Consider the following 25,707-nt stretch of genomic DNA (forward strand, 5'->3'; position numbering starts at 1 on the left):
AGATTGGGGAAAACAGCTCTTAGCTCGTTTTTTACATCTTAGCTGTACTGTAAAGCCTTGCGTAGCAAGGCTATGTCAATTGTATAAATATGTTTTGTATGTGTATATATGTACATATACATGTACATAATAGTTATTAATCTTGGATTTAGTTGTAACAACAGAAGACTGACTTTTTTCAAGTCGCCTGGTCCATCATTACTATAGCACAGAAGACTTAATTGCATGTTACTTTTTCTCCTAGCCTGGCTTTTTCAGGTAAATCTAAAAATACTATCAGGATCATGAGAAAATGATATGGGTTCTTGACAGGCTACTAAAAAAAGTGTGTAACAAATGAGCAAGATGCAAATCAGAAATCTAGGCAATCTCTACAGGTGACTCACAGCTGAATTACAGAAAGAAATATGTAAAAAGTTTTATAAATTCAAGCATAATTTTTCCTTCACATTTTTCATGGAGCACTGTATAAGCCATGGTCTGTACTCAAATGGTCTGCATTAACTGTCATTCTAATCCCATCAGCTTTCTATTTCTTTCTGATTTGCTCCAGTTGATCACCTTTCTTTCTGCTTCTTCCAACTCCCATAGATTCCAGTGGTAAAAATTAAAGATTTGTTACGTAAAAAATGTTCTTAAATTTAGACAATGTTATTAAAATACATCAGATGAGAATTTAATGAAAAATTACCTGTATGGGTAGCCATGGTATTTGGAGCGGAATATGGACAACAGGAAGCTGAAGAAAAAGACCACCAGACCCAGGCCTACTAGGCATATTACTGGAAAGAAAATAACTTTGTTTACTAGCGTATAAAAGATTTAAAACTGGAATCTCTACAAAGAATATTATTTACGTCAATCATTTATATAGAATTTTGACAGTGAAATACAGAAACACTGCTGCTTGCCTACTGATGCTCACTATCTTCTGATAGGATTTCAAATACACATGGAAATAATATTTATGGTTATTAAGAAAAAATAACTTGTCAGTTCAAATGTACTTTCAAGAAAAGAGAGCAGCAATTTGCAACTCAAATGTTTGCGGATGCAAACACCTCACTGCTGATAACAGATTTAATAACGCTTTAAATTATACATGTCAAGCAATGTCATTTCAGGTATTTGCTTGTTCTTTTGGAAAACAAATTACATTTAGAAAAAACATCCCTGGACTAATGGAATCATGCTGCCTCTAGTCAACCATCTAAGACTAAAGTAACTGCAAAGGCTGTTTATAACTGCTTTATCTAATTTTTAGTGGCTAAAACATTTCACTGTATTAAGTTCCAGGGCTGGCAGAGAAATTACTCTTAAATATTATGTCTTTGGGTATTGAAGTTAAGTAACAACGACACAGACCTTCTGAGAGCATCCAGATGCAAGCTCTTTGAGCCTTTTCAGGCTAAGAAAGAATTAGCAAAGTAAATACTTAAATTAACAAATCAAATCTGAAACACCAGTTGACACTTTTGTAGTAGTAGCAAAAAACCTTTTCAATCATCATAGCTCACTCAATTGTGCGCAAGAGAAAAAAAAAAAAAAGGAACATTTTACAGTCTGCTGTATATGACTGAGATACACCTCACCTATGAGGACTGCTCCGAAAGTAATGCCTAAACCCACTGCAACAGAGGTGGATGGTGGTAGTAAGTCAGTGGAGGGTAATATCCTAACAATACCCTGTTTCATTTTGGTGCCAGCAGCAAAGGGGCAGTCTGACAAAATGGTATCCGACACAGAAGTGTGTATGAAGTAAAGATGTGTCACTGAACTCTCCACGTGGAAAAAATGGAATCCATTGACATGCACTAATGCTTGATGAACGTTCGTGAAGACCAAACTGTGGATGTGAGCAGAGTTAGGTGGTGGGTTATGCATTTCAGCAATGGTGACAACAGTGGGTTACCTCTGTTGGTACAGATTTTTATGAGCTCAGCACACAGGCTTTTGTTCATTGCTATTGAAATGCATAGCTAATCAGGCAATGGTGGTGAACATGTTGAAAAACACTGTTTTGTAGCTGAGAATTTGCTCTCTCAAGTAGTTGCTACTCTTTGTGTCTGTTGTAGTTTCCATGGAAACAAACAGAAGTCGGTGAAGCTGAAAATGGATGCATTTTTCATTAAAATTGACTATGTAAAAACTGACATATATCAATCTAATTGTTAAAACTTCTGCAACTAGTTTGAGAAAATTAGCCCTGTACAGATTTTATACACACACTTCATCATACAGAAACTGCCAGTCACAAATATGATTTCAAACCATAATGAAATGAAATGTTAAGCATGAACAACGCAAGGCACACAGAAAGCATTCAAATGAAAGACAGCAGAAGCAAGTTTGAACTTGTGATATGATAGCCCATATCACTACACACATTATCACAGAAGCAACTGTGATCTAACAACACGTGCCAATTAAATTAATGTCAATGCCTTTTCAAAATCAGTATTAGTTAAGATCCATGAAAGATACACAAAATCAAGTTATACCTCTACAGCTCACTGAACATGACAGTCAAATCAGTATAGACAAACAGCTAACATTCAACCTACCATTATGAAGCATTATTGGCTAGCCCTATCTGCAATGCTGTATATTACATACAAGATGCTAAGGAATGGATTTTAAAAGAACAAATAGCATAGAAATGATGGTATCTTTAAAAATCTTCAACCATTTATGTGAGAAAAAAGTAAAAGGCTGTATGGTAAGAAGTTTAAATCTGAATAAAATGCTTTCATATAGTGTTCTTATGCAACTGACTGCCAAAAAAATATTTAGATACTCTGAATGAGAATGAAATTCAGAAAAAAAACCCATAAAACTAGCACTTCTGGCTAGCAGCCCTTAGATGTTACATATTAGGATATATTCTGCATTGTGCTTTCACTTTCCTTCAGAGACATATTGTACAAAGTGTAACAAGAATTTTTTCTCTCCTTTGCATGTTGTCGCGAACATCTTAAATGCCTAAACTCATTTTGAAAATGCTTTGAAACTCCTTTTCTTTAACTCACAGACACATTCACATTATGCTTTTCTACCTCATAGAGAATGTCAAGTCATAAGTTGACTGGGGATGCTTAAGACCTGTTTTTACTGCTACAACATGCTAATATAATCTATTAGCTATATGCTAATAGCTAATAGAGCTATTGAAGGTCTATGCTATACTCTTCTCCACTCCACAACATGTAAAAATTAGTTTAAGGAAGAACTTTTAAAAACTTAATCAGATAGTCATTTGTAATTTCTCAATATCTTTTTAACTGTGATAACATTGTCTTAATTGTACTAAGAAACTTACTTCTCCTCTTCCCAACATCCCCTTTGGAGGTAGCAGCTTCATTCAGGAGTACCATTCCCATGGTAATAGCAGCATCTATATCACCATTGTCAAGGAAACAGCAGATGTGCAGATACCTCAGAAAGCCACAAAGGCACAGCTAAAAGCTAAGGCTTTCAAGTTGATAAAAAATATTTACATATAAAACTGCATATCACAATCTACTGAACCAACAGATTCACCTGGGGGAAAAATAGGAATAACATTTTCCTTTGAGCATTCTACATAAAAGAGGAAAGAAGGTTCAAAAAGCTCTAACGAATAAGTCCTTATATAAGACATATGGCTTTTCAATAGTTATGGAAATAGATACTCTCCAATATTTTCCAATATTTGGTATATTGGAAAGTAAAGGATTTTACAAAATGAAGACTAAAAGAGCAAGAAATCATTCCTATTCCACAGTGGGTTTTTTTAATGAAAACTGAAACAGCTGAACTGCTTTATCTTTAATCTGCTTCTCAATAGACATCTGCTTAGTCTTTAGCGTCATATTGCAGCAGAGAAACATCCCAGAGGCAAAGTCCTGAGTTTTATTGCCTAATTATTACTGTTAGGAATACAAACAACTACATAACAATAAAACAATTTAGCGAGATCTTAAACCATACAATTAATTGCTTACTTAAAACTTGATAAATAAAAAAGAATGGTTGCTACTTACTGTGTTTAAAATCTGTTCTGAGGAGGAAGCATGAATGAATGTTACACTGAAGCAGGAGAGTGTCACCTGAGCTATATCTCACAGTTTCAGAAAATAGAAATTTTAATAGACACAGCTAAATCTTGAATAAGGGTGAGATTTTTAAACTTCACTTTCCCCTGGGCTAGGCAGCAGGATGGCAGACTAACTACCAAGTTTAAGAATGAGACACATTTCAATTTACCTACACATATAATACAGAAGATGCTTCACACATACTACAGACATGAACAATATTTCCAGCCTCTTATATCTGCATTAGTATTATTAATATTAACATTTTTACATTAACAATTTTCAAAATTAGACAAAAATTCTCTAATATATCCGAAATTTCAGTTATATGATTTCAATTACAGTCAAGTGAAGAGTAACAGAATTTAAAAAAAAAACAAGCACTAGTGGCAAAATGTGATATGTGTTCACACACATATCAGCCCACAGGCAATGTCAAGGCAATGTAAATTAAAACAATTTTTCAGGCATGGACATCCTCCAACGGTCCTAAATTAAGACACTTGCAACACATGCATAACGTAGAAGGCATGGGCTCACTTGGATTAAATTGTTAAGGTTGAGTTTTGTACAATATCACTGTTTAGAAATGTGAAAAACTGGGGATCTACTTCCTCCTGAAATTAGGCATTCCCCATCTTTCCAATTATGCTGCCCACTTTACTAGAGAGAGAAGAATGCAATATTCTTAATGGCAGAGAAAAGCAAGGAAAAGACTGCAACCAAAGCCCAGCAATTCTAGGGAATAATCTCCCTGGATTCCCAGTCTCAAGGCTATTTATAGTTTGTTGTTCTTTATCCCCCAAGGCATCAGAGTAAATATACAATGGAATTTATTATTAAATCTATGTTAAGAGAGATATCAGAATCACTATTATTTTCTCTTTGAATGGCTGTTTTGAAAGAAGAGCTCTAAAATTTCTTGAAGGCAAAAATAAGCTGGTAATACTGTGAATGCTTCAGACATAGACATTATATTACTGAAGTGAAGACTGCAGATGAAAGATAAAAGGAAAGCAAGAATAAAATAGTAGATAATTATACAAAGACTTTGGAGGTTAAGATAATGAAAATTTTGTTTCTTGGAGCATATTGAAACACAAGAGGTTTTCTTGTATTTCACCAAGAACACAGAACATCAGGAAACACTTCTTAACTGTGTGGGTGATGGAGCACTGGCACAAGCTGCCCAGAGGCTGTGGAGACTCCTCCTTGTAGATCTTCAGAAATCACCTGGATGTCGCTCTGGGCACCTGCTCTAGGTATCTCTGCTGGAGCAAGGGTGGGACCAGAACCCAGAGGGTCCTGCCTACCTCAACCACTCTGTGACTCTGTGAAAATGCTTTATAATGGTCATGAGGATCTGTCATGTTTTAAACATATAGCTCATTCATCACACAGTTATCAAAAATCTTATTAATGGATATTACAAATAAGGTGCCTCAAACATGTTTTCCCTTATGTCATTGTTGGGTTTAATCATGTTTTCATTAAAGCCACAGGCTAAAGGAAACTTTAAACATGACTTCTTTAGAAGTTCACATCAAGCCTAGTGTTACAGATAATGTAGAGTATATTTAAATGCATTGTTCATGAATGGATTTTATCTGCTACAAAATTCAGTAAAATACATATTTCAAAAGTACTTAATAAATTGAGCAATATGGAAAACATAACAAAAACATCCCAGGAGCTAATACGTAGGCTTCATAGAATATTTTAATCTTTCCCAAAATAGCTGGGGGAAGGAGGAGGACGAATGGAATCCACACTATTATACAGATTAGAAGAGAAGGTAAAAAAAATCATCTTCTAACCTCTCTGTTTTTCCTGAGCACAAGAGACTGGAAATTTCTTGCGCTACTCATATGCTTCTATGCAAGACTAGAGAAGGTGTCATGAAACTTATTCATTTCTCTGCTTTCAAATGTTAAGAATGAAAAAAAAAAAAAAAAAAGGAAAAAAATGCAAAAAAAAAAAAAATTTTGAAAAAATTGAAAAAATTGCAAGAAAGGCTGAAAGAAATACCACACAGATTCCACATATATTTCTAGCTCATCAATAAAAGCCCCTAGCACTGAATTATCTAATAACAACTTTATTTTACCAATCTCTCATTTAGATTTATAACAGTAATTAATTTTGTTCTTAATTTAACTGAATCATGAGGAATGACAAAGAACAAAACCCACTGAAAAGCTATTTGGCAGATATGAATTTTTTGTGGTTTTGTTTTTTTTGTCTTTTTTTGTTTTTTTAAACAGACAATGATTTTTAATCCTCTTTTCCTATTACTGGGAAGAACAGTTTGACAAAAGCAACGTCTCCTCTGCAACTGAGAGCAGATCTATAACCAGCAGAACTGTGCTTTCCAACCCCCCGTTTCGGAGACTCACATCATTACCCTTCCAACTTCCTTCACATTGACACTACTTTTGCTTCAGTTGTTGCTTTCTAACTTCAGTCATGGATTTTCAGCCTCACTTAGTTGATGTCAATGATAATGGCTTTATAACTTCACACTCTAACAGTGATTGAATCACTTACTTTAAATCTGTGATGTTGAAGCAAAACTTCAGTCAGTTGAGTCCTGATTTTAATGCAATCACTAGCTTTGTACCATAGAATATTTAGTTTAAATTACTATTTTGGGCTCCTCTTTCTAGCACTGTATGTTATGTCTTTATGTTATTTTGATATTCCACAAAGTGAAAGCAACAGTCCTGTTCCAGAAATAATCTACATATCTCTTCAGCAAAGTAGAATTTAAAGTTTTGTCAACTGATTACTTGGATGGTCTTCCATCTTCAAAAAATTTAATAGCATGAAAAGATGTACTTGTTTTCTGATTTCTGTTGATTTCTGTCACTATGCATTATGAAACTACTCTGAAAAGACAAGGCAAATGTGGACTCAGACAAATGATAGCTAGCAAATGTTTTAAACTCAGATGTTTATGTTTTCTGGTAAACATATCCTTTTGTAGCAATTTTGTAGGTGAATCTACAAAATTAATTTTTGTAAAATATCTTTCCGTTGTTAAATTTGGAATTGTTTCAGTTTTACTTGTTAAACTTCTGCTGCCCCTTTTCCTAGATGGCACATAATCCTCACTGAAATGGAGAACTTACACTAGTTACTTAGTGCTTTTGAAAAGGTTCTGAATACTTTGATAAATGAGGAGCAGTTTAGTAGTATGATGAAAAACAGTGATGATCAAAATTCATAAGATTATTCATAAAATGATCATCATCAGAAGAGTATTAGCTCTGCAAATACCAAGATGTTTTATTGGAAGTATTTTTAAGAAAAATGATTGGATCAATAAACTCTATAATAATGGATACCTTACAAAATGTAAGTGATTACTAGTAAATTCTGGGTAGTTTCTATTAGCATGCTTTGACTGAAAATTTAATTGCTATTAATTCCAGCCAGAATGTCCCAAAGAAGAAAGCTTGGCAATCTTACTAGTGTCATATACCATTTATATCTTTACTTCACAAATTTAGTCATAATCGCTAGTGAGTGGGTAACAAAAGGAGAGAAAATTAGTTGAGAGAAAACTTGTTAACTTTGTAAAAAAAGTATGAGGTCTCATTCATATGTTACTGGATTACTGCTAACAGTAAAAATCCTAAATCAACATTATTCATATTAAGAACTATGTTGTATCTGTGGACCATTTAATAATATATGAGCAAAAATAACTAAGGGACAAAATGTTAATTCGCTCAACTCTGTGTTCAATTTATTGTTAACTAAAATGGGGATAGTTTATTTCTCAGCATTTAAAAACTTCTTGCTCGCTTTATCATACTGGAACAAGAACACAAGCATCTTTAGTAAAGGGGTATGAGGATTAACAGGAAAATCTATGATTTACTGTATTTTTTTTTTCCCCCTGAGAAATAATAAGTAAAACATGATATGCTATCCCCTTATGAGAAGAAGGCATATCCCACCAACCTAGAAAATTATTTGCCTTAGCTTCTTCCTACTAATATTTAAACCTTTAAAATACCTGCTATAATTTCAGATATATTGAATATATATTAACTACATTTTAACTGAGCAGTTTCAAAGTGTATTTAACTTTCCGCTTACATCTGAAAAACCCAAACATAACATGCATTCCAATCATTGTATTCAGGAAGCACTTTTTAGCTATGTCCATTTCTTGAAAATGAAGTGTTAGTAACTTTTCCATCTTGCGAATCTGACGTTTTTTATGATAGGGTGAAGAAACTAATCAAGAAAAGTTATGGTTTTGAAATGAAAGACATTGTTGCTTCATTTCATGAACAATGAGTCTGATGTTCCACTTCTACTCTTTAGTGTGCCATCAATTCTGAATTAGACCATAACCATCCCAGTGGATGATTCAACAAGACCTGATGGCTGAGGAATGAGGTAAGTTTAAGATAACCAATATTTTTATGTCTGAACTCAGTGAAGGATAATTCCATATGTTGATAAAATGAGCATAGTTCAAAAATTATTTGTTTGAAAGCAAACATAACTCACTCATAAATTGTACACAATCAGGTCAAACATCAATATATTTAATTGCCTTAATTGTAGCTGTGCCGACAGTCATAGTAAAAATTCTGAACATTCTTTCAGACCAAGATTCTCTGGCTTTAGCTCTTCAAGAGCTTTATGAATTATTACACTAGGTTTGGCACTCAAGTTCCCCTCAACTCCTTGAAACCAGCAATTCACAACAGTGAAGGAGCTGTAACTCCGCATTTCATCCATTTAAATGTCAACTAAAGTACCACATTCTCTTTTTTGATGCTTTTCCATCAATTGCACAGAACAGAGAATCAATCTGATAGTAATATAGAATCCACTATAGTGAAAAAGTTCCCTTATTATTCATTTGATTACTGTCAGCTTCAGTTCATGAGATTTTCACAGAGATTGTCATTTTAATCCAGGAATAATCTAATGGAACCTACCCTCTTGTGATGTTCTTAGACATTTGAAAATGGAAAGGCTGTATAAAAGCCTTAGAAGAAGATAAAGATTCTGGAATGCATTTTAGCTCAACTGCAACAACGTAGCATAGATATATCCAACTAAGCTTGTGCTAAATGTCTAATCAGATATTAATCTCTCCAACTCCAGATTTTACAGCCTGATTTACATCCTGGTTATTCATATCATTTAAAACAAGCTGATTTGACACATTCATCAATACATAATTTATTCTTCTAATACTTTATTCCAAACAGTCATATTACTTTGAGGCACTTTATTTTAAATGCTATATTTGTTTCAGTACATTGCCTGATCTCTTTGCTAGTACCCAATCTTTTAGCACATGTACACACTTTTTCTTTTGCTCTCTCAAAGCACCTATGGATTTTTTAAAGAATATCACATATCTCATCATATATGACTCTAGGCTAGTATTGTACTTTCCTTTGCTTTTAAAGATCTGTGCAGTACCATAACAGACAGAGTTTATTCTTAGCTGAACAGTTAAGGACCGTTCAAGTTAGTAATAGAAGGTAAAAAGCTTAATTTTGGACTATGTTTCTGCACCTTTCAGCCAAACAATTATGCCACTTAACAATTGAAATACCAATTAAAACTGTAAGCTGATGGAGAAACAATGAAAAATGCTATTGTCTTCAGCCTTCAGTTAGAGAATGCTTTTTCATCTGTGTAGTAGCAGTCAGATATTTGTAAAAGGCAGATAATCAGGCAATTGCCAGAGCAATGCTAAATTTATTTCACAAGGTTCTGCACTTCCACTGGAAATTTATAGAGTCAGACACTGAAAATAGTTGAAAAATCACTGAGTTAACAATTTCATACATAGGACACACACCATATTTGAGAGCAATTCACGAATCTGTCATCAAATTAGCCAATGAAAAACACTGCATATTGTACTGACAAATACCCAGCTACAGACATAAAGTCCTTATGCATCTCGGTGGCATCTAAGAGATTTTAGTATTTTCCTCAACAGGTCATAATTACGAATTATTTTGAGATCAAATCAGTTGGTGAATGAGGTAATGGAAAGAAACATCAATCACAATACTATTGATTTTTCTAATTAGCATCTCCTTATGCTTTCTTACATCTGGTAGGAGTCAGGCAGCCTCCAAAAGATCCTACAAGGTTAACAGACACTAGTGGATAAGTGCAAGCAGAACACTGAAAACATCCAGCATGTTTTGTTACGTTGAGCGTTGATTTATATAGTTAAGAAGAAATGTCTTTAAATGCTATAATTTTGTTTTATTCGATCCATATATTTCAACAGTGGTGATCTTTTTTTTCTTACCCTTAAGACTGAACAAATAGAAAGCATATCTCACTGCTCTGACTGGCATTTTTACATAATTTCTGGGGGACATAATTTGATTCCATTGTGAATAACTGATAATGTCTTGGAACAGAGATCTAAACAAATATATTTCTAGGCCTAATTTCAAGTTCCTACACTCAGTGACTGCCTTTGCACAAGCTCTACTGACACACGGAAAGGCAGTTTCCATTTAAAGTCATTCTGTGCTTAAGTTTCATTAAACCAAAGAGGCACTCGGTATACTTCATTAAATTCACAGCGTAGGACAGGAAATATCTTTCATAATAGGTGTAATTTAACTGCTATGGAAAAGATTTGTCTTTTTCTTCATAACCAATCAGGTTTCTTTTTCCTTTTCAATCAACATCTCATATCCACCTACACAGCTGTCACATTCAATTCTGCCTTGGGAATTCAAATTAACCAACTGGAGAGACATTTCTATTTTCACTTAGTTGCATGTGTTTTCATCAGCATTAAAGTTAAGTAGGTTTAGCAGAAATAATGAGAAAGATTATCAGGTTAATATTAACTGCTAATTCCTATAACAGTGCCTTTAGATTTACGTCTTTCTGTGGAAATAATTTGCCTAATAACAAACTCTGGATAACACAAATATTTATGGTAACTTTAAGCTTACTCGGCATTGTAAAGATTTAATGTTATCGCATAAAGAAAAAGATACATTACATTCAAGTCAGTTTATTTCACAAGGAATGGCAATGGGCATTCATTAGAAGTACTGGTTAGTGAAATGAACAAAAGAGTGTTTCAGCTTCAACATCTCCCCTCCATCCCTACTGCTCCTTACCTTTCTTGCTGTATCTTCACAAGTCATAATTGCAGCTCAGCCCTGCACATTTCAATGACTGATAAAGCTACATTTAATACCAACAGCAGAACTGATTGTACAGTTTACTTCGTATTTTTCCTCTCTTAAAAAGACAGCTCTTAATTCCCCAGTTAAATCTCTATCTGCAAATTTTTATTTCTGAGTCATTCTCTGTGACCCCTTTTCTGCCAGGAAAGAGCTGAAAAATCAGACACCAGCAGTCTCGAACATCATTGCCGTAAGGGATGTGTACAGTTTTTCAGTGTGGAGAGGAGAAAAGAAAGATAGATCTATACTCTACGAAGCCTGAAACAGATTGAAAAATTAAATTAAAATAAAAAAAGCACCAAACACTAATTCCCATGATTTAACAAATGCACACAACAAAGTTTCATGAAACTAACAGTACAAAAATTCATTGCTAGAAAATACTGTGCCATTACCAACCCAAAAAAGGATTAAAAAGAAATAAGAAAAATATTCTGTATGTTAGGTCTAGTTACAAAATCCCTAACTTGTCAATTATGGTTTGATGATTTAAACTCATCTAAAGATGAGATTAAAAGTCATTGCTGCACAAAGATGTAAACTATGACAATCAACTTGAGAATATGCTAAACTTTATTGTTAAATTGTAACTTGTTTAGATATATTCTTTTGTTTATGTAGTAGCCAACAAATACTATATAAATTGTCTTTGCACAATTACTTACGTGAATATAGTTATTCATCTTTGTAAATTATGAAGTCCCGGCATCCTTAGAGATATTCCAACTCTTCAGAGGTAAAAACTTTTCATTACAGACTATGCAACGTCCAACATATTGATAGCTCCCATATAAGTTACTGCTTTCACATCCATTTAACAAGAACAATAAAAATATTTCCATTAAAAAAAAAATCAATACTATGCTCTTAAGTTATGTATATTTTGTTTGGACAGTCTGCCGTACTTATTCTACAGCAAGTACCAATCTGTTTCTGTGATGACTTATTTATCACTACTTTACTTCTCAGACAAGTCACAATATTGATAAAACTATGTAACTTCTGAAATTATTCTGTTTGTAAATTATATACAGTTGCTTAGAGGAGTGATCATCAGGCTCATATAGGAATAAATATTGCCATGTATTACATGAAACTTCCATGATTGCAAAATGATAGTCAGTTTTTGGTTGCTCCTGGGAAGGAAACACAGAATGCTTTGAAACTTAACAGACGTTAGCTGAACTTAATTGCCAAACTAACTAATCAAGCAGAGCCAGTCTGAAAAAAGTAAAAATTCTTTTTGCATGAAAATATTACTGAAGATTACACTACAAGGTTGGCAAAAAATCCAAATGGAACCAAAGAAGAGCCATAAGTCATAACCATGCAAGTTATTTCACTGTTCTGCCAGGTACTCATGCACTAGGTCAGGCAGTTTTGGTTTGAACTCAATATATTTGATGTATACCAGAACTAACAGCCGGAGTGCCAGCTGAATGACTGAACAGGCACTCCTGTGTGCATCAATGTTTATTAATTCTCAATCAGCTTAAGCACTGGCAAACGGGTACCTCGCACTGTATTCTTTCTAATAGGAAAATTGTATTGGGATGCTAAGTCAACTCTGTAGATTTGGATATATTACAATTTAGATAGATGAGTTCTCTGTCTTGACACGGTGGAGATACTGTTCTGAACTAAAATGCTCTCAGAATAAGTACAAATGAAGTGAAGCTCCCTTATGCTGGAATTTGACTGGAAATACATGTGTATGCAGCCAATTCAGCATCCCCACGTGATATGGACCACAGGACCATTTGATTTCAAACAACAGAAGCAACATGTATGATTCTGAAAGACCTACAAATCTTCATTTCGTAGGGTAAAAGGAATATCAGAATTAAAAGGACTACCTGTTACATAAAGAACTGTTTATCTAATTTTAAAGTCAATTCAAATTTTTATTTATTGCAGCTTGAAATTCGAAGGTCAATGTCAAAACAGATCTTTTTTTTTCTTGAATTACTACAAGGAATCTTCACCCAAGTTGTAAGATACTGTGAACTGCAGCCTTAGTAAGATGGCCTCCATCTGCCATCTCTAAGGAGCTTCACAGTGAATCAAAAGCTGGATTTTGGAAATGAAATAATGTTTTCTTCAATGTTCTGAAAAACTTAGTATTGTTTTTAATGCCTTCAGAAAGATGTTAAACATGCCAGCTAGTATGACTTGCTGGTAAGTGCAATGCCAGTATTTAGTTGATGGAAAATATACAGGAATACAAAATTAATCTCTACAAATAATCAAAATGCTATTTTTCTTTAGTGTTTTACAGATTTAGCATCATTTAGCAACATGAATCATTATTACAGTGAATTTACTTACTTTCAGTGTGTTGCCACTAAGATGTAGTAACTATATTTTTGAACTAAAACTATTTGTTTTAAATTTTATAATAATTTTAGACATACAAGTAGTATGTACTCAGTAATACTGTATACATGATACTGAATTTAATTTGGTTTTATAAATGAAACAGTATGTATAATATATTCACAGGTCCTTAACCAGTACTGTCCTTCTTGTGCAGTTACAGCTCTGGTCAGAACAGCAGATCTTTATATGGTAAAAACAAGTATAGAATTGGAACAGAAATTCATATTTTCTCACCAAATACATTAAAAATTTACTGAGAAACACAACTTTGCATTTCAGCAACTAGCAGGAAGTGACAACCTTGCCCTTGTGCTAAGTACTATGAAGTAAAAAAGAAGCAAAGAAAAAAAAAAAAGGACAAATCCAGCGAAGTATTATCTTTCTTTAAAATTCAGTGCAGCTTTTAAACTTTAACAAGTGCAGTGAATGTATGACTGCTTATCAGTTTGGCAAACTTTCTACTAATTCCCATATTTTCTGTCAACATTTCCTGAATAAACAAGTAATAAAGAAGCAATGAAGCAGCTAATAATTACTAGCAGCACGGCAAGGATAAAGAAATATTTATTCTTTCATGCACAACTGTTAAAAATCTGTCAGGACTTCATGTCACTTGTGAAATGCCTGTGTCCAAAATCCCAACTCAATAGTACTGAGCTGTGAAATGAAACCTTAGAGAATTCTTTCTGCAAGTGGTCATAAACAATCTCACTAAACGTATTCTTTCAGCCAGCTGCTTTAATTTAGTTAGCCAACTTCTCAGTTTAAAGACAGTCTCTGCCAGCAAAAGAATATCACTTTCATGTCTCAGTCAAACAAACAAAATACATCATGAACAAAAGTTTTATTTATTTTTAATCTTTGGTTTTGCTTTTATATTTCCCATTCTCATGCAGCAAATGAGATTTGTTTTAGATAACTTCTTTTTTTCTTTTTCATTGTGGCAGTTTGGGGAAAGCAAAAAAGCAAAAATAATTGTGACTATGCTAAAGAAGGCTTAGAGATGGTACTAATAAGATGCATACTATTTCCATCTACCATGTCTGCTTAAAAATGCATCAATTAAATTACTAATCACTGAGTGTTGACTTTGCAGCTTTCAGATAAAGCTATCTTTTACTCTCTCTTGCAAAGGAGCCCAAATTTAGAAAATATAAACGATATAAGCATCTTTAAACCTTTACTAAATATCATGTCATTTTGACGCAATTAGGGTGTCTTACAAAAGCTAGAGAATTCAGAGAATAGCAAAACAGTTGAAGTTGGAAGGGAACTCCTGAGATCATCCTGAGTCCAGCAACCCTAATCAAGTAACCTGCTACAGCAGATTGTCCAGAATCACGTCCAGCTGTATTTTTAATGTCTTCACAGATGGAGACTCTCCAGCACCTATGGGCAGCCTATGTTTTATCACCTTTACAGTAAAAAGTGTCTTCTCACCTTCAGATTGAGAAACTAGCTGTTCTCTCTGGATCCATTGTTCTTCATCCTGTCAGAGGGCACTACTGAGGAAGTCTAGCTCCATCAACTTCATTTCCATCCAAGAGGGAGGAAATCACACAAACTGACTGGTAAGATCCTCTCTGAGTCTTCTCTACTCTAGGTTAAACAGTCTTTCCTCTGAAAGATGAGAGATACTACAGTCCTGTAAACTTTTTTGTGGTGTTTTACTGGATTTGCTCAAGGAAGGCTGTATCTACCCTGTCTTGGAACTGGGAGCAGACACAGAACAGGACATATTAGTATAGTTGACTAGGGAATATTGCATATAATCTGAAAAAATATTATCATAATTTTTTTATTAAATTTGACATGGCTATCTGTGGAGCAAGTAAGCTTTTAGGTAGCAAAAGTCATGCTACATTAATGAAACGGATGATGGAAAGAAGGAAGCAAGAAGAGACAATGATGGTGTTGTTCTCTTTGGATTACAAATGCCAAAGAAAGCCAGATGAAGGGCAGGATATGTCCTCAGGTGTCATGTCAGAGGGAGGACAAGGGAGTAGCTATGAGCAGATAATCAAAGTCTGAGATCCAGTGATTACTTTACAGCTTTTACTTCATTGCTTTTCCTCTTGTTCTCCTCAGAGGAAATACTTGTAAAGAAACAATTCTACTATAATAGCAGTTAATAGTGACTGCAGTTTCCACTTGCTGAGCACAGCTGATGAAAACCAAGACTTAAACCAAAGAGTATATGAATTTTGCTTAATTTTTCTTACACATTCTTTAGACATATTTGGCACAAAAAGTGTAATTTGCTGTCAATCAATAGAAATGAAAAATTCAAACTAATGTCAGGAGATAATGTGAGAACTAATGGGACTGGGTTAATTATTCTCCTAAAAACAGGATGGAAATTATTTAGATTAGGTAGTAAGAAAAACAACTATAATTAAAAAAGACTCCACAAAGACTACTAGAGGACAGAGCATCTCTTTATACATTATTAATAAATTTCAATTTAAGGAGCTAGCAAGTTCTTATCAGTTAAAACAGGTAAAATAACCCAAAATATAATGCTTAACTTTTTAAAAAGAATGAAAAAGAGAAGAAAATTAGTTTCTACCACTTCAAAAATAGCACTGAATGGAAAAACATTAGAGGCATGACCAGGCATTAGAAGTAAAAAAGAGATAAGGCACATGTTAGTGAAAAGCAATACCAGCTTTCCATGGTAGCAAATATAGAAACAACACTGAATGTTTATTTAATCATATACTATAGCAAAACACAATACCTGTTCAAAAGTTCAAAGCTGTTCACTGTGAAAGCAATTTCACTTAATACTACAGATTGCTTTTTTTCTATTCATCATGATTCTGAAGGATACTCAGTAGAAGAATGATGTGTGATTCTGCAACAAATTGAGCCTGACTGCTTCCATGTATGTAACTCTGAAAAACAAAAATAATAATAAAAAAAAGAATTCAATTGAAAATGACGCAGTTGGGCATATGTGAATGCAAATAAAATCTGTTTTGCAGAAAAATATAGACTGCAGCAGACATAGCTGAACAGCACATACATATGGATCTAAATTTAGTCAAAAGTAATGTTATAAACAACATTTAGGAAAATCATACATATACACAGGATATAATACTTAATATGAAACATATAGTTCAGTTATTTTCACACTGCCAAAGTGGAGGAAATTATATGCATTTATTTGCTCAGGACATACAGAGAAGTAAAGCTGATGGACATGCCTCAGGACAGGACTGAATGAAGTTAAAACTGAAACTTAAAATGCTGCCTTTAATAAGTCAGTCTTTTTTGCTCTTAGACTGACTGAAGTTACTTCATAAAAACTATATTCCATCTTTTTCAGTAAAGGTATTCTTAGATCCATAAAAAATCATAAATAAAATTCATACACAAAATGTTTCATTCATATGAAATTGTAGTAAACACAACCATGGGTGCTAAATTGAATAATTCCAAGTATTCATTGTTAATGAGCTCATTTTGTATGTTGCTTGTTAATACAGCATACAATTCAAAAATCGTTAGTGTTTATTTTTTACTAGCCATGATATCAAACAAGTAACAAGGACTGTAAATACATGAAATGAACAAAGTTCTCTCTTTTCCTCTACTGTATCAATTACAATTGTTCAATAGTTTGCTGTGCTACCAAATGTGAAATTAAATATACTTCGTTCTCGAAGTATTTTTATACATATTGCACAGATGCAAATTTCACCCCAATTAAATAGACAAAAAAATGCTCACTCCCGATAAGTTAAAGAAAAAGGAAACTTCTTGCCCTCCACATGGCTTCAGGGTTTTATTAGTTTGCTTCTTCTAGCTCTAACGTTTTGCTTTAATTCATTTTATTTTGAATAGTTCTGCCTAAATACCATTGATGTCAAGATTCAGAACAATTCCAATTTGAAACGTTCTGACACTTTAGGATACAAAAGAATGCCTTAATCCACACAGGTTAAGTTCTGGTGAATTCACTGTCTAAATATGTCATTCATAAGATACTATAAGACATTTTTTACTCAATGGATGGTTATCTACTGCTTTTAAAATTCAACGTATTACGTTCATCCAAATCACTAATTCAAAGCTAAAGCACGTAAGAGCTTCATGTATCTAAAGACTCAATCTCTCAAGTAAAATGTCTTTTTTCCTCAACAAGATAAAGATTACTGATCTCATGTGATTACCTCACTGCAGTATGATTATGATAATAAGCCAATCTATATTTCCTGACTTTTTGTCAGGGCCCTTAATAAATCTCACTAAGGCAAAAAAGAGTGATATAAAAAAAGGAAGGAAATGGGAATATTTCATATTAAGAAAAAGTAAAGATGAAGTTAAAATGCTCCTTAATAGACTGATACTTAATCACCATTCTTTGCTGCCCTGTGCAAAGTGGTATGAAAAATCTCTTAGCATATAAAACCGTAACTAGAGAACACAATTCCACTGTCAATACAAATATTCACATTTACTCAATCAAATTCATCTTTGTATAAAATACAGGCTAGATTTAGATTGTTTTATCCACGATTTCCTCCAGCAAGTGATGAAAGAAACTGCTAAGATTTTGCTCTCTAATGTACTCTGAATCAGTTGCGGCCACAGTGCTGCAAATAATGACTGTCACTATTTCTCATGCAGCTAAAGCAATACATACATACATAGGTGTAAATACATTTGCTGGATCTGCATTCAAGTGCACTTAACAGTACACATCTCTTTTTATTGCTATGACACCAAATAATAACCTAAACCTTCTAATAATTAAATATATACTGTATTTGATAATATGAGGTGAAGTAAAATAAACAATGGACTTTCTAACAGAAAAGTGCAACACAGTCTAATAACACTATGTAGTTAATACATACCTACATGCATTTTCACATAATCACTACTGGTTGCTGCCTACACATACTCTAAAATCTATGCAAACATACAGTGGGAATGAAAAGAAATACGCTCTGTGTTTAAACGTGAACATTATTATCTTCATTTAATAAAAGCGGCTGTTGTATTACTGTTAAGACTATGAATACCTTCTGTATTTGTAAAATATTTAGATAAGAGCGGTCATTTTTATTGACAAGCTTTATACTCATTTTACACTTTTATGTTAGCAATTTAAACCATTTTAACATGATTGATGGAACAGAATTCAAAGCATATTACATACATACACATAAAATAAGCACAGGAATCATTCCTCTCTTCAAACAGTTCACCAACATTACATTGCTTAGCTTTCATCCAAAGTTTTCAATTAGAAATCTTTACCTTGCTCTTCACTAAATTCCCCAAGAAATTGATTTTATGGCTAATGTAAGATATATATATTTATCTCATCATTATTTTTTTTTTCATTTCAGGATTTTCCAGGAGCTGTTTGAGAAGCTTTCATGGCACAAAACACATCAGCAGATCAATCTCTCTAAAGATAAATCTTTAAGAACAAAAAATTATGAAAAGACATGTTCTCATTATCAATACTTAGATACCAAGATATCATCGGATACTTAGAAAAATACATGGACTAGACAGAGTTCATTTGCAAACAAAAAGTTTGAATTAAACTATATCAAACAAAATGAAACATGGAAAGGAACCTGCCTAGAAGACCTAAAGCAAAGATTCTACTTTGAAAACTAGATGATGAATATGAATTTCTGGTTAAACATCTCAAAGGGATTGATGTTATATATTTTAAAATGTGGGTTGCCAAAGGCATAGCCTTGCTTTCAAGGAAGCGGATGAACTTTGATTCAGTTCTGGAGACTTTATGTGCATATTAAAAAGCTAATAAGAACCAATTGTTACCTATTGCTCTTTCCCCAGAGGAGGGATAAGAATGGCTAAAAGTAAAGCAAGTATTTATCTTAACTGAGAAAAACCTCACCACCACAGCACAGTTAACTAAGACATAAAAAGATGTCAGATTAACTTAAAAGGGATATAGAAAGAACACTAGGTGAAATGTTAAATAGATGTTTATTGCCCATAAATACATATTTTTCATTTTTATTTTATCTTTTTATGTTCTATTCCAAATCTGCTTAGGTAAGCTACCCTTTCAAGATATTTAGTAATAAACTTAAGGTAATCATGAGGCTCCTTAGACTGTTCCCCCTGCCACTATTCTCCAAACTCAGAACAACAAGATGGTACATCTCTACAACAGCAGCAGGTCAGTCCAAGGAATGGCACTACAGAAGCTGAGAAAGTAGAAGTCTGTTTCAGACTTCAGATAACAAAAATAACTTGCATTTAACAATATAATGTGAATCACCTGAGTTTGCCACTGACTGAACCTACATCAAATGGGGAATGTCATAAATGGGGAATATCATAACCACTGCATGTAAGGAATTACTTGTGCTTTTTCTGCAATTAACTTTCATATCTGTATTCTAAAGAATAGACAAAAGCCAGTTCTTGAATTTTGGTCATCTTGAATCCAGATAACTAACATAAAGGAACTTGTTATGTGTGGAGTTTTTATTTTCACAATTCCTTCCCTTTGTAAAATTGCTGAACAACCTACATGCAAGGCATATATTTTTGTGAAATTCTATTTGAGACTACAAACTACTAAGGGACTGAGAAGTAAGATTTCCATTTTTGCTATCTTCTCTGCTTTCTGACACTTAATCCACTTCACATTTGGAAACTCTGTGAAGTCTATCTGGCTGAGAATGCTCTAGGCAAATGCTTTAAATAAACTCATGAATAAACTCAGTATTTTTCTTTCATTTTGGAAGCATCAAGGGGGAAGACCATATAAAGCAGAAGTCCATCAGAACAGATGCAATCACAAAATTACCACAACTGAGAAAACAGCAAATGCTGTGCTAGTAAGATTAATAGTAGACCTGAAATACGAATGGCTAGCTCTTTGAACAACATGCCCTTTTACACCTTTAACATTGTCCTATCTCAGGTTTAATTTCTCAGAAGCAATTTGAATTGCTAACTGAAATAACAATTTAACTAAATCAGGCCATTATATTTGGCAGTTACAATTGTTCACTAAATGCAAATTTCTATGAAGTAGTGTTAAATATTTATCTACTATTTGTAAACTCATTAAATATTTAGTGTAATAGAACTGCAGATGGCACATACATATAATCCCTCACTAAGCTATTCAAGGATAACAACAGTATAATACATTTTTAAATTTCCCTAAGTACACCATATGCTTGTGATACCCCATCAAGACTGATAGTTGTCACGTTCAGTAAATTACTTGAGTTAAATGTTATCTGTACTCTATTCTCACTTTCTGTTAATGCTATATAAATAAAGCAATCAGAAAGAAAAAAAAAAGAAAGAAAGAAAAAAAAAAGAAAGAAAAAAAGGCATCTGTGAGTTACACGTATTAAGGCAGTACAGTTAAGTTCCGGAGTTTTCCACTGAAGCCAACACATGATTTCAAGTGTTCTAGTATTCTTTCCTAAAAATAAATGAAAGGGCTGATCTCAAAGTAATGTCTCCTGTTTTGTTACACTGACCCACAACATTAAAGGAGGATGGTGGTGGTAGAGATTGAACCTTTCCACTGATATTCTGTTATAATTTGTTGACTTGTGACAGATGGCAGCAGAGGAGGAGTCTGACAGAATAGTGTCTGATAAAAGCTGCCAGCAGTACTGTGAGGAACAGCTTGATTTCACATGTGGCTATGGTGAAGTTATATGAGACAGCCAGTATTCACAAATTAACCCTAGGGAGGACTTTCAGGGCCTTTTGGATATTTAAATCTTGTGAAACAAGCAGGATTCACAGAACAGTATCAGAAGCGCAAAAGGTGGTGGTTATGGATATAATGAATGGGGGTAGATTGCTCATTTGGGAGGAGAAAAGCTAAGAAAAAGGGATAAAGTGGATGGGGGAAGAGCAAGCATGGGAAAAAGGCAAGAAGGGGCAGGAGGAGATTGCTGAATATAAGCAGGATGTTAGTTCCTTTGTCTGACTGAGCCCTGCCTCATCACCACAGCCTGATCTCCTTCCTTAGTCAGCTCTTACCAGGACAGTTTTTGTGTGTTTTGTATTCTGTGCATGCGACTGCTAGAGAACTTCTGTCTGGAGGACTAACTAGCTGATCACCACTGAAACTGCTTGCTGATCTCCTGAAGTGGAGGAGAACAAAACGCATCTGCATGCTTTATAGTTAACTATATGGGTGGCCTGCTGTGAAACAGCTGTACCTCCACATGACAACAAAGATGGCACAGAACTCAGCTACAGACAGACAAATGAAATATTCCAACTACATCTTGTCTACATTAGGTTTACACTATACTCAATCTAAACCTATTTTCTGCCAACTTTCTGAGGACTAAATTCTATTCAATCTCAGTTTTGAATGTTCATGATTTAACACTTCATACATTAATATATCCAAATTTAGATCACACATAGAAGAAATCTCCAGATTAAGACTATCCCCTGCGAAGGAGAACAATCCAAATTCAGGCTAGTATAAGTAGAAAGAGGTAAAGTAACACACTAGTTAATTACTGCAAAATAAGTTTATAAACTCCACACAAACAGGATAAAACACTATCAATTTGTCTTAATTTAGCACATTAACGTTCAGGATGAAATTCATGAAAAAGAGGAACATTATGCAAAGCTATGGATTACTTAATTATGAGTATGTCTTCAGAATGGCCTACTTCAATTACAGTCAATCAATTTTGCCAAGAACTTACATTAGCTGTAACAATTTGTTATTTTCTCTTAATCTATAGAACAAATAAACAATAATAAGAACACTTTATTACACCAGAGTTCTTTATGTTTTCAAATTAACATCTAGGAGCGCCTTGACTGTCTGCAGTACTTAAATTCTTAAAATGCACAAGTTTTAAAACTCTCTCACAATACTATTCACGTACTTTATCTTTGTAAGTGTTTATGCAGAAAAAGGTCAACCATGGTATGGAGAAATACTAACTCATTCGGTAAAGAAACACTTCAAAGTCAAACATTAGGATAAATTTTTACTGTTTTTTCTCATGATTATGTATGAATTTCTCCAGGAAGATTCAGCAAAACAGTGAAACACATTCAGGCTCATAGCTTTCAAACTCCTTCATTGCAGCTTCTTGTTTACACATCATGCTATCTAAAGAACAACATAGTTTCACCTGGAGCATGCTCTCTAAAATATCCTTATTACGAAGTAATAGTGCCTGTTGAGTTCATACATAGAAATAAGAAGTTTAACTTAATTTAAGAACCCGGTAGGCTACGAGTTTATATTAAAGAGTTTAATACTGAAAAAGTAAATAAATATTTGAAGTAATATCTCTATCAAAAGTAAAAAAAACATACTAAGTTGTGACTCCATTTCCTAATGAGCTCAGAAACCTGTGACTAATCTAATCATATATTCATTTCCAAAGTTACGACAATGTTCAAATGCTTATTATAGTAATATTTTTTTTAACTATAGATATATAGTAATAAAAAGACATATCTGCAAATGATGCTTAACTGCTTCACAGCTGAATGTAGTATTAAAAACAAAATAAATATAAACTCAGTCCTAATTTAAAACTCGATATAATAAATTTGTTTCTGGCAAACTGAAAATATATCACTACAGCAAGAAATGTGCAGCAAATACTTGAAACAGCAGTTTTTTTCAGGGATCTTTCTTTTATTTAAGAATTAAATCAGATGAGTTTAATTTAGCTCTAACCCATAGGAAATAAATTTTAGAAAGCTACTAGCTTTGTGAACATCTCCAATCAAATGAAAGCCAACAGAATGCCGCTCCGGTGAAAATTTTATTTGTTGTGTTGCTAGTACGTACTCTCTCTAAGCAGTGGCTATCCTCTACATGAAATCTAATTGAGCTTAGCTACAAATCAACAAGATGAGGACTAAGAAAACAGTTACAGTGCACACACAAAAACTGTGAGACCTAGACCAAATTACTAGAGGTAGTGTCTATTCACTTAGTAATTTTGTTCAGCTTATGCTCCTGTGTGGTACAAAACAGTCAGGCAATCTAGAAACTCAGCATTGGACCTTCCAAATAAAATTTGTTATGTGTTAACCAATCCCAACGTCCTTACTTTGACTGTTAGTTCAGGTGTTGAGATGACCTCTTACCTAATATGAGTGTAAAACATATTAACTATATCGGATTAGGTGGTTTAAATGCTATGCATAATTTCCTCCGTGTTTAAGAAATACATTGAGAATCTTAAAAAATTATGTACTGTAGCTAGGTATAACAATTTCACACAGACTCCTTGATTCACTTGTTAATTAGTTGATATGAGTTATATCTTCCATGCCTGAGCTCTCTGCTGCATTCACTGTTGCCTCAAACCAAAACAGTTCAGAGAAAGCAGCCAGATTTCACAGGACTGGCTAGCTGAGACAGACTGTGCTGGCTGACTTCCACGGAGTCCATCTGGAACTGAGTACAGAATACAATTTGGGTTCCCAAGCCTAGGGTAAAAGTGGAGAGATGCTGCTTAGTTTTGCCATCTAACTGTCTGCGAAAGGTAGTTGGTATAATTTAAGATAGTATACAAATCCTGGTTACTTTATACTACCAAATTAGGTAGTATAAACAAAAGTATAAATTTGCCTCTAAACAGCTTTTATTGTATTATTTGGAACATCTAGAAGTGTTATGAAAGGAATTATTTAGTAGAGATGACCTTGCAAATCAAAAACTGTGAACTCTCTGCTCAGCTATGTAGCTTTAATACTGAAATTATCCCACTGAGAGAACTCATTTTTTTTTAATTAGTAAAATTACTGAATAATAACAAGACAGAAAATACAACAATCCATTGATGAATCACTGCTTAGTGAATTTAAGAGGAAAAATACAGACCTGAACTCTCATTAGGAATAAAATAATTTTTACCTTTATGACATTGAATTCCCAAGTTACCTAAAAGACTGGCATACAACAAATTTATTTTCCCTGAAATGGCATTATAACACACACTATGCATATGAGAGACTTTAGCAGAAATAAAATTAAAATTTTCAGCATCTTTGAAATAGCACTTTTGTACAGTGAGAAAGTTTACACAACAGACTAGCTGATTGGCTAGTGATGCTTTGGTGATGCTTTGCTTAACAACTTAGCAACTTTTAATTCAACTTCTAAAAGGAAGACAAAAATCTCAGAGAAAAATGACATTCCTACAAACATTATTTCAGCCAGAGTTGAGCATCAAATCAATTATATTAGTCAAAGTTGAACAACTGAAGTTCATCTATTACTAGTTGTTTTGGAATATATTCTCCTTGCTTACCACGTGGAAGGCAAACTATAGTCAGGAAACCCAAACTTGTAGTGAGGAAACCAAAGCAGGAGAATGAACTATGTGATTCCAAATTACTGGAGCCCATACTCAATTAACAGCAAAGAGGGAATGTGGGGAACAATCCTGAATTTGGTATAACTACCTATCTCAAGAACAGTAGATGCAGCCCCTGATTCAGCTGCACACAGTTTAGGGAAATACTAAGTTATTTCAACTATAGGTTTCATAGACTAACAGCAAGCTTCAGTGTAACTTTCATCATTTTTTGGAACTGCACATAATCTTGTGCAGGTATAATGGGTATTTGTATATTTGGAGCATTGTTTTAAATGCTAAGTAACTAGGGAAGGAGAAATACTAAGCAGGCATGATTAGCAAAATTAAGCATGAAAACTTAAAATATTTATAACTGTTGTGGGTGGTTTTTTTTGCATTAACAGATCTAAAATTCTGTATTACAATAAGATACAGTTTAATAATCTAAAGCTTTAAATAGTGAAACTTAAATTTTATTACATACTACAGCTTTACAGTATTACATAGTAACATTACTCTTGGGATAAAAAGAACATCTCTAATCCAGCTTTTAAGAAATCTGAATTCAAGCAAACAACACTTGGAGAAAACTTATTTACATTCCTTCTTTAACCTTTTTTTTTTTTCCAAGACTTATTTTTTGTATTTAATCTCTCTGCTCCCCACAACTCTACAAGCTACCTTAGTAATTTCATCACAGAA

General features: G+C 33.6%; 1 protein-coding gene across 3 annotated transcripts in view; it reads right to left on the reverse strand.

Annotated features, from left to right (window-relative positions):
- Positions 1-687: 687 nt before the first annotated feature.
- Positions 688-25,707, reverse strand: part of TUSC3 (tumor suppressor candidate 3) — a gene marked incomplete at both ends in the record, with an annotated part of 101,573 nt that continues 76,553 nt past the window's right edge. For all 3 annotated transcript variants that reach the window (XM_079534959.1, XM_079534957.1, XM_079534958.1), the window contains 3 exons: positions 688-782; positions 3,320-3,394; positions 16,500-16,563. In XM_079534959.1, the coding sequence (XP_079391085.1) occupies positions 688-782; positions 3,320-3,394; positions 16,500-16,563 (234 nt within the window). The remainder of the gene's footprint in view (positions 783-3,319; positions 3,395-16,499; positions 16,564-25,707) is intronic.

Source organism: Tetrao urogallus (assembly GCF_951394365.1).
Source record: "Tetrao urogallus genome assembly, chromosome: 4".
NCBI lineage: Eukaryota > Metazoa > Chordata > Aves > Galliformes > Phasianidae > Tetrao > Tetrao urogallus.